Here is a 13506-nt window from a genome sequence, read left to right as displayed (position 1 = left end):
ACTCCAATTCCCATAGAAGCACTTATAGCGGATAGCAATTTACAAAGTTTCATAAAAAATATAGAAAACCCATGGGTCAATCAGACCCTTAAAATATGGAACACCATAAAAACAAAATTCAAATTAGAAGAAGATACAGTGATTCTTAAGTGGTGCGCATATGATACACAGTTTACACCAAATAAGTTAGATACAAGATTTAAGGAATGGACACATAAAGGACTAACAGCAGTATGCAAGATAATGAAGGGAAATACACTATTAAGTTTTGAACTAATTAAAGAAAAATACTCATTAGAAACACAGGATTTCTACCGCTACCTACAGATGAGACACTTTGTAAGTGAAAAAATAAAAAGGATATCAGAATCAAGCAAACAGCTGCTGGATCTGTTTAAAAGAGCATATAATTCAAACAAAGACAGAGGTATTATTTCAGGTTTATATAAAGGGCTTAGGAACATGGAAACACATTCGACCATCTATATAAAAACAAAATGGGAAATAGAGGGAGAATTAAATATAACGGAGGAAGAATGGATAACAATCTGGGAGTACCAATGGAAATGCAGTAGCTCACTAAGTTGGAGGGAGTTTGGCTGGAAAAGCCTGATTAGATACTTTATCACACCTTACCAGAAATCTCAGTACAAAGGTAACTCTCTAGCTTGTTGGAGAAATTGTGGAAGCATGAATGCTAACCATTATCACATATTTTGGGATTGTCAGACAATTAAAATGTACTGGAAGGGAATACATAATGCAATACGAGACATTTTAGGTAGCCATCTGCCCTTGGAGAGTAAAGTTCTTTTCTTTGGACTGGTGCCCAAAGAATGGCCGAAAAGAGACAAATATCTGTTTAATATCCTACTAGTGGCTGGTAAAAAGGCTATTACCAAAAAATGGCTCACTCAGGAAAGCCCAACTTTGAATATGTGGATGGACATTATAATGGACATATACAGGATGGAGAGAATAACTGCAGAAATAAATCATAAGACAGATCTATTTGATTCACGATGGGAGAAATGGATAGACTATATAATATCACGCAGGCCGGATACTACTTTGGTTAACTTTATTTAATGCATGATTCACAAAAACAACCACCCCCTCCCCTCAAGCGTTCATGTTCTTGATAGTTCATTGTACTATTGTACCTTTTTTGTAGTTCTGTGCTTTTTGGTTTTTTTTGTTTGTTTGTTTTTTGTTTGTTTTTTTAATTTTATTTTAATCCTATCATTACTTTCCCCTAAAAATGGGACATTCAGACAGATACATGGCAATATGGTTGGAAATAGATGTATATTAATTTTCTGGATGCTGAATGTCAATAAAAATATAATAAAAAAAAAAAAGAAAATAAAGCTGATGACATTTGATTTGCTGCAGTTTCTTTGTGAGGGAGCAGTACATACAAACAGCTGCAGAGGGCGTGTCTGATGGATTGAACATCAAACAGGAAGTGTTGAGCTGAAATCTGCTCAGAATGAATGCAGGTGCAGGTGTGTCACAGGTGAATGTGGGTGGACTGTCACACTGTGTCACAGCGTAGCACGAGCGCACTAACATCCACTCTGATGGGAGTTTATTAGACAAAGTTTGAAATCATTCAGTGTTTCATAATCAGAGCTGAAGAAGCTTCAATGTACAAGTTTATAACATGGAAACTCCAAACAGCTGAAGCCAACAGGATGCAGCTTCAAACAAACAAGAGAAAATTCTGAGAAAAATTCTGAATTTTTCACATTAAAACTTTATAATAAAAAACTACAAACACTAGAAAAGTCGTGTTGTTCCTTCAAGGAACCTCATGGCTTCACTTTTAAAGGTGAAGTTCTGCAGAGAACGTTCTCAATGCTGAACAACCTGCTGCTAGAATTCATGCTTTGGACTGTGGCTACAATCAGCAGAGGAACCGTCCACCGAGGGTGAAGCTGTTTGCACTTTGGAAGTCCTGGATTCATCACACTGATGTTAATGTTAGCTCACTTATTCTGCCCAACGACCTTTAACCTTTGTTTTAGGGAGAAATGAGCAGACGGTTCACTCGTTCAGCTCAAAGAAAGGTGGTTTATTGACAGGAGCCAAACATTTGTCCAGTCCAGCAGATACTGGATTTAATTTGTCTCTTGTCTTATTTAGAAGCCCTAACAGTGAGACAGGCAGTCAGTGTGGAAATCCTCCTTCTCTGAGTGTGTTTCTGCAGAGCTTTATACCACCCTCTCTCTGCTTTGGTCTTTCTGAGTGAAAATACAAAGTCTGCACATGTATTTATGAGTCCAAGCAGTGATTTAATCCTGCAGCTTAACACACATTTGATTCCCTTTGTGTGAGAACTGCAAGTGTCCAGAGTGAGGACAGGCTGAGAAAGCCACTGCTGCAGATCATCTGTGGGCTCTTTGAGGGAGAGCTGATGGGACAGAGGCTCTCCACCCCTGATGAGACACCAGGACAAATTCAGCACTGTGTGAGGAAGAGGAGGAGGAGGAGGAGCAGCCAGCAGCAGCTGAGAGATGGAGGTAAGAACAGGGGGAGGACAGACAGGCTGTTGTCTCTCTGTGAAGGAGCGCTACAACCGTTTAAAGAGCTCCTTCAAATCCATCGTTTTAGGACATGTTCGAATCCTTTGACCATCAAATGGGAGTTTTCAAAGGTGGAAAAAGCTGCCAAAGTGTCTGATGAAGGACATTAGCTAACTGTAATAACATGACAGTGTTGTGTTTACAGGCCCGTGGTCTCTCAGCCTCAGAGACATCACAGACCAATCAAACATCTCAGTTTCATCTCAGCAAAATTCACACTAATGAGATCAAATGGAGATTTTCACGTTCATCTCTGTCAAACGATGCTGAACGAGACGCTCTCACAGCTGATGTCATGGTCGCTAGGCAACCTGAGCGGCCCCCCTAAGCCGGACCGTCCCGTTTAACGGCCGTTCACTTCCGGCCTTCACGGCTTTAGAAGGATGCAGCCCCTGAGCCCCCTGGGATCCAGCTACATGTTCATGAAAAGGTACCTGATCATTTGGCAGCAGTAACAGGAAAGAGGGGAAAATTAATGCCACAGATATTATTTTATGTTTCAGGGACATTATGCAGTGTTAATGGCTGCTGGGATCTTCTTCCATCACAGCTGGTTTTTCCCTGTAGCTCAGTCATTGATCCACACAGGACTGTGGAACATCAGCACTTGGAGAGGGATTTGAACCCTCGTCTTCATTCTGTGAGCTTCCACCTCTGTGATCTCTCTGATATACTAATGAGTGTCAGAGCAATCAGAGATCAGGATTGGTCCTTCAGGATGCTGATGACTCTGGAATCAGGAGTCTTCTGGATGCTGTGGAGTCCCATCATGGCCCAGTCCTTGATCAGTGTGTTAGCTGCTGTGACCAGTCTGTCTCCAGGCTCCAAAGAAATAGTCTGGACCTAACTCCCACCCACACCACCCTGTGGCCCCCACCACCTCCACCTCCACGTTAGAGGAACTACTTGTAATGTTCAGACTGCAGTGAAACTTCCTCCACTAGGTGGCCGTGTTTGATGAGAAAGTGTTAGTGTAGCTGCCCTGTAGGCAGGAACAGGAAAATGCAGGATTTGTCCTGAAATTGGGAAAAGTGGTTAGCACTATGGCCTTAAAGCAAGAAGGTTCTAGGTTGGAGCTTCTTGGTCAGCTGGGCCTTTCTGTGGACTGTGGATGTTCTCCCACAGTCCAATGAAATGCTGCTTAGGTTCATTGGTGCTTCTAAATTGGCTGTAGGTGTGGATGTGAGAGTGTGTGCTTCTCTGTGATGGACTGCTCACCTGTTCAGGTGTACCACGCTGTTCCCTTCATCAAAGTTACCAATAAAGTTCCAAAGAAGAAAGAATGCAGAGAAATGTGCTGATTTAAAGCCTTTGAAGTGCTTCAGATGATATCTGTCCACTTGTGTCCACTAATTGATGAATGTCAGCTCTCTAATGCAGCTTTGATCTTCACAGTCTGCTTTATGAAGCTCATTCTAACCCTGAATGTCAGAGTGTTCCTCCTTCTCTTTGCCATCATTCATGGTGGCAGTGGAGGACATTTGGATGTTGGACTGTGTTTTGGATGTTGTGTGTCTGTTTTGTGTTGGACTGCTGTCTGTAAAGCAAACGGCCATTTTGGTTTGGATTTCAGTGTCAGACAGACTTTAAGGTGGAATGAAGTGTTTGAGAGTTTCACAGTGAATTATCCAGTGGAGGATTTTTCTTCTTCTTTGAAGCTTTGAAATGTCAACATTGTTCTGCTACAGTCAATGGACTAAAGCAGAGAAGAAGAACACAGACTTTACCATGAAGATCCTCAGTGTGGATCAGTATAATATCAGCCTTATGTCTGCAGTTTAGTGTTTCACATCAGATTCATCTCAGCACAACTAAAACATGGAGACTGACCTCAGAGTTTCAAGAACACATCGTGGACTCTCCAGAAAACCACACAGATGCTTCACTCCTGAATCCTGCAGCTTGTTGTTGTTGGTTGAGGACCCGTAGTTGTTACCCAGGTCCAGCTCTCTCAGATGGGAGGGGTTGGACTTCAGAGCTGCTGCCAGATAATCACAGCTGATCTCTGACAAACCACAGCTCATCAATCTGTATAAAGAATCAAAGATGTGAGTTTATTAGACAAAGTTTGAGCTTGAAATCATTAATATTGTACCACTGTTAACAACATCACATTGTGTTGAAATAAAGTTTAGTTTTGTGAATAAATGTGTGAAATGCTCCTAAATATAAAGTGAAAATAAAGCTGATGACATTTGATTTACTGCAGTTTCTTTGTGAGGGAGCAGTACATACAAACAGCTGCAGAGGGCGTGTCTGATGGATTGAACATCAAACAGGAAGTGTTGAGCTGAAATCTGCTCAGAATGAATGCAGGTGCAGGTGTGTCACAGGTGAATGTGGGTGGACTGTCACACTGTGTCACAGCGTAGCACGAGCGCACTAACATCCACTCTGATGGGAGTTTATTAGACAAAGTTTGAAATCATTCAGTGTTTCATAATCAGAGCTGAAGAAGCTTCACAATGTACAAGTTTACAAAATCACTTCTTCTTCTTCTTCTTCTTCAGCGGCTGACGGCCAACATAAAGATGTATTACTGCCACCTAGTGGCTGCACTGATGATATGAGAGCAGCAGCAAGGATGGCAGGTTCCAATCCCACAAAGCCTTTGGGCACTAATCTCCACAGCCCACTAGTACATGTGACCTTTGACCCCTGATTCTCTGAAGAATTCCTGTTTCCCTTCCAAAGCTCCAAAGTGCTGCTGTGCCTCCATTGATAACCCCCTGCAATAACACATCTAAACTGAACTCCTGCACAGCCTTGCTTCTAGATCTTAGTTTCAGAGCTTCTCCAGCTCCTCTGGATCCACTACATTTGAATCCAACATGTTCCACTGGTTCCCTCTCTTCATGTTCCACACTGCCCTGGATTAGGTTTTCCTACAAGCTGCATAGTTGACTTTAATCCTGTGTGACCTTCCTGACCTACAAATACAGCTTCTTCCCTTCTCTTTCTCCCTGTTGTCTTGACTCCATCCACTTTTCCCTCACTTCTGTGGAAGTGTCTTCCCTTTGTCCCTGTGTCCCACCTGTGCTGCCATTTCTTTGGCATGTTGAATCCTATCAGTGCTTTTCCTCCCACTTTACAAAGAGCCACCTCCACCTGGTCTCCTTCAAGTTCCTGTTTAGCCAAAGTGTCTGCCATTTCATTTCCTTTCATATCCACATGTGCTGCTCCCAAATCCATTTCATTTCCCTGCCCTTCTCCACCAGGTGAGGATCCAGCAGGAGTGCTTCATCCAGGAAATCTGGCCAGCTCTTTGAGCTGAAATGATGTGAGCTAGTAAGCACTGAAGCTGCATCTGAAGCAAAGATCACTTTTTCTTCCTGTCACTTTTCTGTCCACTGCAGAGCCGTTATTATTGCTGTCATTGCTGCTGTGTATACTGCTGTGTGCTCTCACATCCTTTCTGATTCACTCACTCTCAGCTTTGCTGTTGCACATCAACTTCCTCCATGACCTGTTTCCATGTCTGCAGAGCCGTCTGTGGAAATGTGCAGGTAGCCTTGGTACAGCTGATCCAGATGTTCCATCAAGAAATGTCTGCTGTTGTTCCTGTTTCAGGTTGATCATCATCCATGGAGGTGGAGCTGCTAGAAATCCTGTTTGGACTAAACTGGACTTCCACTGCTGGATTCTCACCTTCCCACCTGGAACCACTCCTCCTTGGCCTTTCTCTCTCCCAGTTATCAGTTCAAAGATCTTTGGTGTGATGGAACCTCTGGATCCTTTCAATGAAGCCCAGTAAACCCCTGTTAGCTGCTGGGCTCTCAAAGCAAGTGGCATCTCTCCTCCTTCCACCTCCACAGCAGATCATCTGCCTCCATCTCCCCCTATCCCAGCATCCTCCTCTGTCACACCAACCCTTCACATTAATCTCAAAGTGAGAGAAAAAGGAGCTTTATTGAATGAAGAGCTCTGATGAATGAGTCATTACAGATATACCTGAATCACAACACTCACAACACTCCAGCAGTCGCACCCATAGGCCATCAGCTGTGCAACAGTGACACAAATATATGAACTGTGTTCAATATTTAGGCACTTTGTTCATTTCTGTGCTTCAGCTCTTCTTCAGTTTCACCGCTGCAGCCAACACGTTTCAAAAGGAGCAGCTTTTACTTTGAAGGCCAGCTGTCTCTGCTTCCTGTTTGTTCCTCTGCTTTAACACACACCTCACCACAGCAGCTGTGTGGGTGTCTCTGTAGCAGCCATATCAGCTTCGGATCCATGAACATCATCACAGCTCCTAACTTCACCTTTATTAGCTTTGACATTCATGTCTTTCTCTTCTTTCTCTGAGCGTCTCTCTCTCTGTTTCCACAGAAGCTCAAAGTCTCTGCAGCCTGTTTGGATCTGCTATCATCACATCTTCAACAGCCTCATTCACATCCCTCACACACTCTACAGCCTCATCAGGACTGACTTCATCTTCACTGACTGATGGAGCACAACATGAACCTGTGGAGGCTGAAAAACTGTCCTGTCAAACATCTCCCCGTCACCGCTCCACTTCTGTCAGCCTTTAAATGAACTGCTCAAGTCTGTCACTGCTATTTGGAGCCAAAAGGAAAAAGTGTTGTTCAGTCGTTTGGAAAGACACAACATTTCTGAAAGCACTCAAACTTCTTCACATTTGTCTTCAGACACATCCTGAACATTTAGGAACCAAAGAAAGTTTCAAACATCAATCAAAGATCTGAAATATAGAAAAACAACAGCTGCTGCAGTCAGTGAACTGACCTCAGAGTCTCCAGTCGACAGTTTGGACTCTGCAGTCCAGCACACAGAAGCTTCACGCCTGAATCCTGCAGCTTGTTCCCACTCATGTCCAGCTGTGTCAGATGGGAGGGGTTGGACTTCAGAGCTGAGGCCACAACTTCACAGTGAGTCTCTGAGAGTCCACACTCAGTCAGTCTGTGATCAGAGAAAATATGAACTGTGTTATTGTAAAAGCAGAAATTATAAACACAGACTGAATGTATATGAAGACAAAACAGAGTGAGGTCATAATGTGATGAACATCTGCTCTGCACATCTGTGCTTCAGCTCCTCTCAGCTTCCTGTGTTTGACACAATGATTGTCTGCAGCTCTCTCAGACCTGCACACTTTTAATGAGACGCTTTGTTTGGCTGCAGATCTGCAGATGAAGGAGGAAAATGGCCTCACATTTAGGCTCCATAATGTCCACAGTCTGTCAGTCACAGCTGATCCAGAGTCAGAGTCAACACAAACATTTGGACTGTTTCCTGCTTTGAATCTGACTCCAGAACAGTTTGAATGAGTTGAGCTCAGTGAAGAGTTCCAGCTGGGAAAGATGATCTCTCTTTGCTACCTGCTGCTGTCAGGTACACCTGTTCACGCCCACACGCAGGAGAAACCTGCTGACTGTTAGCAAACGGAGCAGGAATCAAACTCATCACTGGACAATAATGATAATAATGACAATAAGAATAATGATGAAGAGCTGCTGAGAGAAGATCTGATTTCAGGGGAACAAACAGAAACAAGCATCATGACCCTGTTTGACCTTTAGGTCAAAAACAATGGTTCAGAGCAGCAGCAGGATTTTCACAGGTTCCAACAGGACACACTCTCTATCCCAACTCATGGATTTTCCATTTTGTCCATAAGCAAAAAATCATCTGAGTCTCAGCAGAAAAGTTGGTCATTTTATCTCATGAATCTCTGATGAATTAATTTCCTAACATCAAACCAGGTGAATGAAACAAAAGGATTTAAGTCCTCCTGATTGGTGATCAGAAAATAGCAGGAACCTGTCACTGCTTGAATTGGGATACCCTGACATTCCCTCTCTATCTGGGTCCATTTGGGTCATTTGGCCTCAATTCCACAGAAAATTCTAGTTTGAACAGGTCAGAATGGAGATAATCTCTCAGATTAGGAGACACACGTCTCTCTCCGTAATGATGATTAATAGATTATAATTTTGTGATTAGGATTTTTGAAATGGAGCAGCCAGAGATTACTAATAACTAATAATTAAATACAGAGTGGGGTATAAACAGAGCAAAAAAAGGTCAATGAAAACAAACACTCAGTGCATCATGGGAACCCCCCCAGCAGCCTAGGCCTCTGCTGCTTTCTGGGCTGACCACTGCCATTAGTTTTCAGACCAGCGCAGTGCACATACGCATGCACACAGCTGCAGCACTCCCAGCTTAAACTACTAGACTGGAAAAAATGACTTCCTATCAATCCACAAGGCTTTTAAATAAAATACCGTATTTTTCAGACCATAAGGCGCACCGGGTTATAAGGCGCATGATAAAACATATGTAGAGTGAAGCAAAAGTGTCAGGTAAGCTGAACTTTATTCAACTCATTGACAATAACTCAAAATATTGTTCAGTTGTAACAAATACAGAAAAATATCCTCACATTTGAAATTCCTCATCTTCAGTGTCTGAGATGAACACTTGGTTCCCTCTCATCATTATCGAGTCAGTCTGGTTGTTGTTACTGTTTTGTTTTGGTTGCGTCACACAGCAACCATTTAATTGTTAATAAAAGGGCAACTTTTGCTGGCAATCTGTCACCATCTTCTTCAACGTCTTAACAGATGCTGCAATATACTCTTTATTAATGAGGGTAAGAACAAGTCATTTCTTCATTTTATTTATAAGCCCTTCATAAATCCTGTGCACCAGAATATTTACTGATATAAGCAAAGAAAAACATTAAAAAAAAAAAGGAAATTATTTTTTTGACTCAACACCAGAAACGTGAAAACTCCGCTGTCACCGTGTTTTGTGTACATAAAGCGCTCGTACTGCGTCCCTTCATATGCTGTGGCATCGCCCGGACCTCTCTTTGGCACCGAGGAGGACAGCACACACACACCCCAGGGCCTCGATTTGTCCTTTAGCGACTTTTGAGACAGCCAACAGTGAGTTTTGTTGCACAAAAGTTGGCAACAGTGCGGCCACTGATCGCTAGATTACGCATAAATATCCGGGCCAGCAGAGATGAAAACAGTCCAAATCCCTCATAGTTTTCTGCGGTTTACTGTGTTCGGTTTCTATTTTTGGAACAATGTTTCCACTTCTTGTTGAATTTAGCTCCAGCGGCTTTGGCTGCTTTCCACACCTGCTGCGCTGCACTCACAGCTTGTTCCTGTCTGATATCATCAGTAGAGAATCTATGATGGACTATTTTAGAGAATTTAATGAGGCCTTTAAACTGATCTGCCAGACCGGAGGAAATATCACTGCAGACCACACAATGGTGCAGTGGTGTGGATGCTTCAGACAGCAGCGCTCAAATTACACAGACCGACATTTTCTAACTATTTGAAAAGCGTACGCTGGGTGTTACCCCCCCCCGCACACTTTATACGCTCTGGAAAGTGTCGATATTTGTGAAGCATCCCTCATCAAAGTTGCACTAAAACATTTTGACAGATTTTTGAGTGCAGTGTACCACATAAAATTGTTGCAAGGTCAGTAAGCACAACAAGAATTCATACATAAGGCGCACCGGATTATAATAATATTATATAATGTTTTTGAGGAAATTTAAGGATTTTAAGTGCACCTTATAGTGCGAAAAATACGGTAATGAAAATGAAGTCATTTTATCTATAACTAAACCCATAATACAGTTTTACTCAGTGATTGTTTTTTCCTTTTAATTATTGTGTTTATTTATTTCAGTTAATGAAAATGTTTTTTCCAATTTCAGTTTTCATTAGTTTGTTCATTTTTGTTAACTATAATAACCTTGCTGCACACACAGTAAAGGCAAAGAGGCGGAGCCTGTACCGAGACGGTTCAGGTGTTCAGGCAGAACTTCAAAGCAGCAGTGCTTTATCCTGTAACCACCATTAAACCTTTACTGGGACACAGCAGGAGCTCCTTCATCAACCACCTGAACCAAGTGAAGAAAAGAGAACTTTGTAGCTGCTCCATCCACCCTGTTTGTCTCACACAGGGAAAAACTGCAGTAAAGATGCAAAAGTTACAATAAAATCTGCAGATGAACTGTTAACTTAGTCTGATTCGAAGTTTAAATCCCCTGGAGGTGGTTATGACCCTCTATTGTTCATGTGCATAATCACATGTGCCAAGGTGTGAAATGAGGCGCGGGTCTCAGATGTTTCAGATAAAACTACCTCGGCCTTCCGTTTAAAGGAGAATGGAGTGAAAATGTGTTTCAGAAACGGGGTCCAGAGTGGAGCGTTTCAGAAATGCAGCGGCCTGCATTTCCATGTAAACGGATGAATATGTTGCTATTTGGAAACGGGGGCATTAGCACATGTGCACTATGGTTGCGACTGCCACAGTTTTCCGTGCATGCAGCAACAGATGTGCAACACTCTCTAGGGTTAGGATTCACGAGTGCTTCAGCGAACTTTGAGTAGTGCGATTCACAATCGAGTGTTTGTGTTTTTGCCATTTTTTTATTGAGTGTTGTCTGCAGCAGCAATCCAACCTCATCATCAGTCTCACATTGGCCTTTCTGCAAATACTCAAATCTTTGCAGGACATCCTACTGAGTCCCTCCACACATGTGCTTGTTGTCTAAACAAGCTTTGCAAAAACTGCCAACTTGTGGCCTGGCAGTGGGAACTACATCATTTTCACCATTTCAAGCGTCTTCATGCAGACGCAGATCGTTTCTGAAACGTATCCATGTAAACGGCAGGTCGAAACGCAGCAAAACGACAGTGTTTCCAGTGGAAACGGTGTCATGTAAATGGAGCCTGATTGAAACAGAAAGAAACATTCATCTGAAACCACTGACTGTAATGACCCACGCCTCCTTTCACATTGTTATTCTTTAATCCAAGGTTCGACTAAAACACAGACCCTCCTTTCCAGCTCAGTTTTTGTCCTGGACCAGCTCTTCATCCTCTGGAGGATATTTGAGAATGTTAGGGCTGCAACTAATGACTATTTTGATTGTCGATTAGTCATCGACTATTGAAACAATTAGACGACTAATCGGATTATGAATCACATAATTATGAAATGGCACTTAATTAGCTATCAACCCTCCATGACATGGGAACAAATTAATTGATATTTTATGATTAATCACTAAATATTTGGTTTAAAAATTGTACTGACGACCTTACTAAAAACTAATTACATTTCATTTGATTCTGTTGGGAAATATGGAAGTTATGGACATTTAGCTGCAGAGATCACAGACTTTATTCAGTGAAGCAGGAAAACAGGAGAAAACTATTTTTTTTTTCACTTAAAATGTCAGAACTTCCTTATTTGTGAACCAGTTTTAGCACAGATGGAGTCATTTTGTTTGGATTTAAAGGCTCCATCCAGTGGTGGGAATTTTTAAGTTATTTGGGAACTTTGGGATTTTTTTTTTGTAACATACCTAGGAAATAGCTTCTGAGTTTGGTGATGTGCCTTATACACACATGCCATGAGCTACCTGAGGAAACTGCATGAGAAGTAAAGGAAAAGTCTCAGCAGGGCTCCGGGGTGAAAGGTGGCTGTGAGAGTCGGCCTCTCTGTGACACAATGACCCATCTTAATAAGTCCGTGCAGTTTAAGGGACGGGACTGCGTGATTACGTGTGTGATTGTAAATAAATAAATCATATAATAAATAAATCAGAGCAGGTCTCCACCGCTGTGTTTGCAGCTGCGCTTTTTGCTGATAAGCTGCACACACTGCACAGTTTATGCAGCATTTTTCTGACTGTGAAGTGCAGAAATTCACGTCACAGTCTTTGCAAATTTTTCATCAGCTTGAAATATTTTCATTTTTCCTGATGTGATTTTTGAAGAGAAATATAATTTTACATTTTATTTAACATGTTGAGGAAATGCTCTATTCTGGCATTCAAATTCATATTGCTGATTAAAATGATTATTTTTAATCCTGCACGGCCTGTGACTCAGACTGTCTTCAACTTTCAGCTCTGGATGAGTATGTTAGTACGTCATTGATACCTGTTAATGTTTGTACAGGTATGTCTCTGTTAGCTTACCTGTCAGAAACGAGCTCTCATGGATGATGTTTAAGAGCCACTATTTCAGTGATGTTAGCTAACGAATGAAGGACAACAGGAGCAGCTATGATGGCTCCTATTTGTTTTCTCACATTAATATCAGCGTTCATTCTGAATAGTAAACCTCTGACGTTATATTTTCATTTAAAAATAAAAATTGCACTCACTTTAATGTAATTGTTTATTAGGTATTTATTGTGATGGGCACAAAAATACACTGGATTAGTTTCAAACTCGTGTTTTTAATGGGTCGTTATTTTAATTGTGAAAAGAGACAACAGGGTGATGTTAACAGGTGGGCAGGCTTGAACAGGTGAGATCAGATTGAAATAATCGCTGACTAATCAATAAAATAATTGACAGATTATTTGACTACCAAAATAATCTTTCGTTGCAGCCCTGTGGGTGTGAATGGGTAAATGCAAAAGTGCTGTATAAATACTTTGAGTGCTCAGCTCAAGTAGAAAAGCAACTAGTTCATTTACCATTAAAGATAAGATGGGGCCTGATTATTCAAGACCTGTGAATAATCATGTGACTTGATGATGATAAGGAGTGTGGATCCCTCTAGTCTCTGTTGTGATGCTCTGAAAATAAGTTGCATTTTTACCTGCAGCTATTGTTTATTATTTTTAATAAACATTCCTTAAGCATCACTTCAGTGTGTTATCCTTGTGAGTCTACAAAGACAAGAAAAAAGACAAGTTCCTGGGACTTTATGTTTGACAGGAAGCCCAAAATTGTCCTTTCAGCTCCCTTTTTCCTTTACTTCCCGCTCGGTTTTCACGCTGGTCGCAGTTTTGCCCCATAAAATCAAGCATGAACAGGACTGTTTGGCAACGGGGTGGAGTGCACGGAGTGTTCGGAGTAGGCGCACTTGCATACCTGTCAAGTTTTGCATTTAAAAAT

The 13506-nt window shown here is 41.8% G+C and overlaps 1 protein-coding gene across 2 annotated transcripts in view; it reads right to left on the bottom strand.

Moving 5' to 3' along the window:
• The window catches only part of LOC115799114 (NACHT, LRR and PYD domains-containing protein 14-like), a 488499-nt gene that overhangs the window by 16017 nt on the left and 458976 nt on the right, over nt 1-13506 (bottom strand). The window contains exons 8-9 of one of the 2 annotated variants that reach the window (XM_030756099.1): nt 7338-7511; nt 4419-4616 (exon numbers count right to left, since the gene is read on the bottom strand). The exons of the other annotated variant lie outside the window; for it this stretch is intronic. Of the exons in view, the coding sequence (XP_030611959.1) occupies nt 4419-4616; nt 7338-7511 (372 nt within the window). The remainder of the gene's footprint in view (nt 1-4418; nt 4617-7337; nt 7512-13506) is intronic. 2 annotated transcript variants of the gene reach the window in all.

This window comes from Archocentrus centrarchus, chromosome 20, assembly GCF_007364275.1.
Source record: "Archocentrus centrarchus isolate MPI-CPG fArcCen1 chromosome 20, fArcCen1, whole genome shotgun sequence".
NCBI lineage: Eukaryota > Metazoa > Chordata > Actinopteri > Cichliformes > Cichlidae > Archocentrus > Archocentrus centrarchus.
Note: the sequence above shows the minus strand (reverse complement) of the source record. Positions and strands in the feature narration are given on the sequence as shown.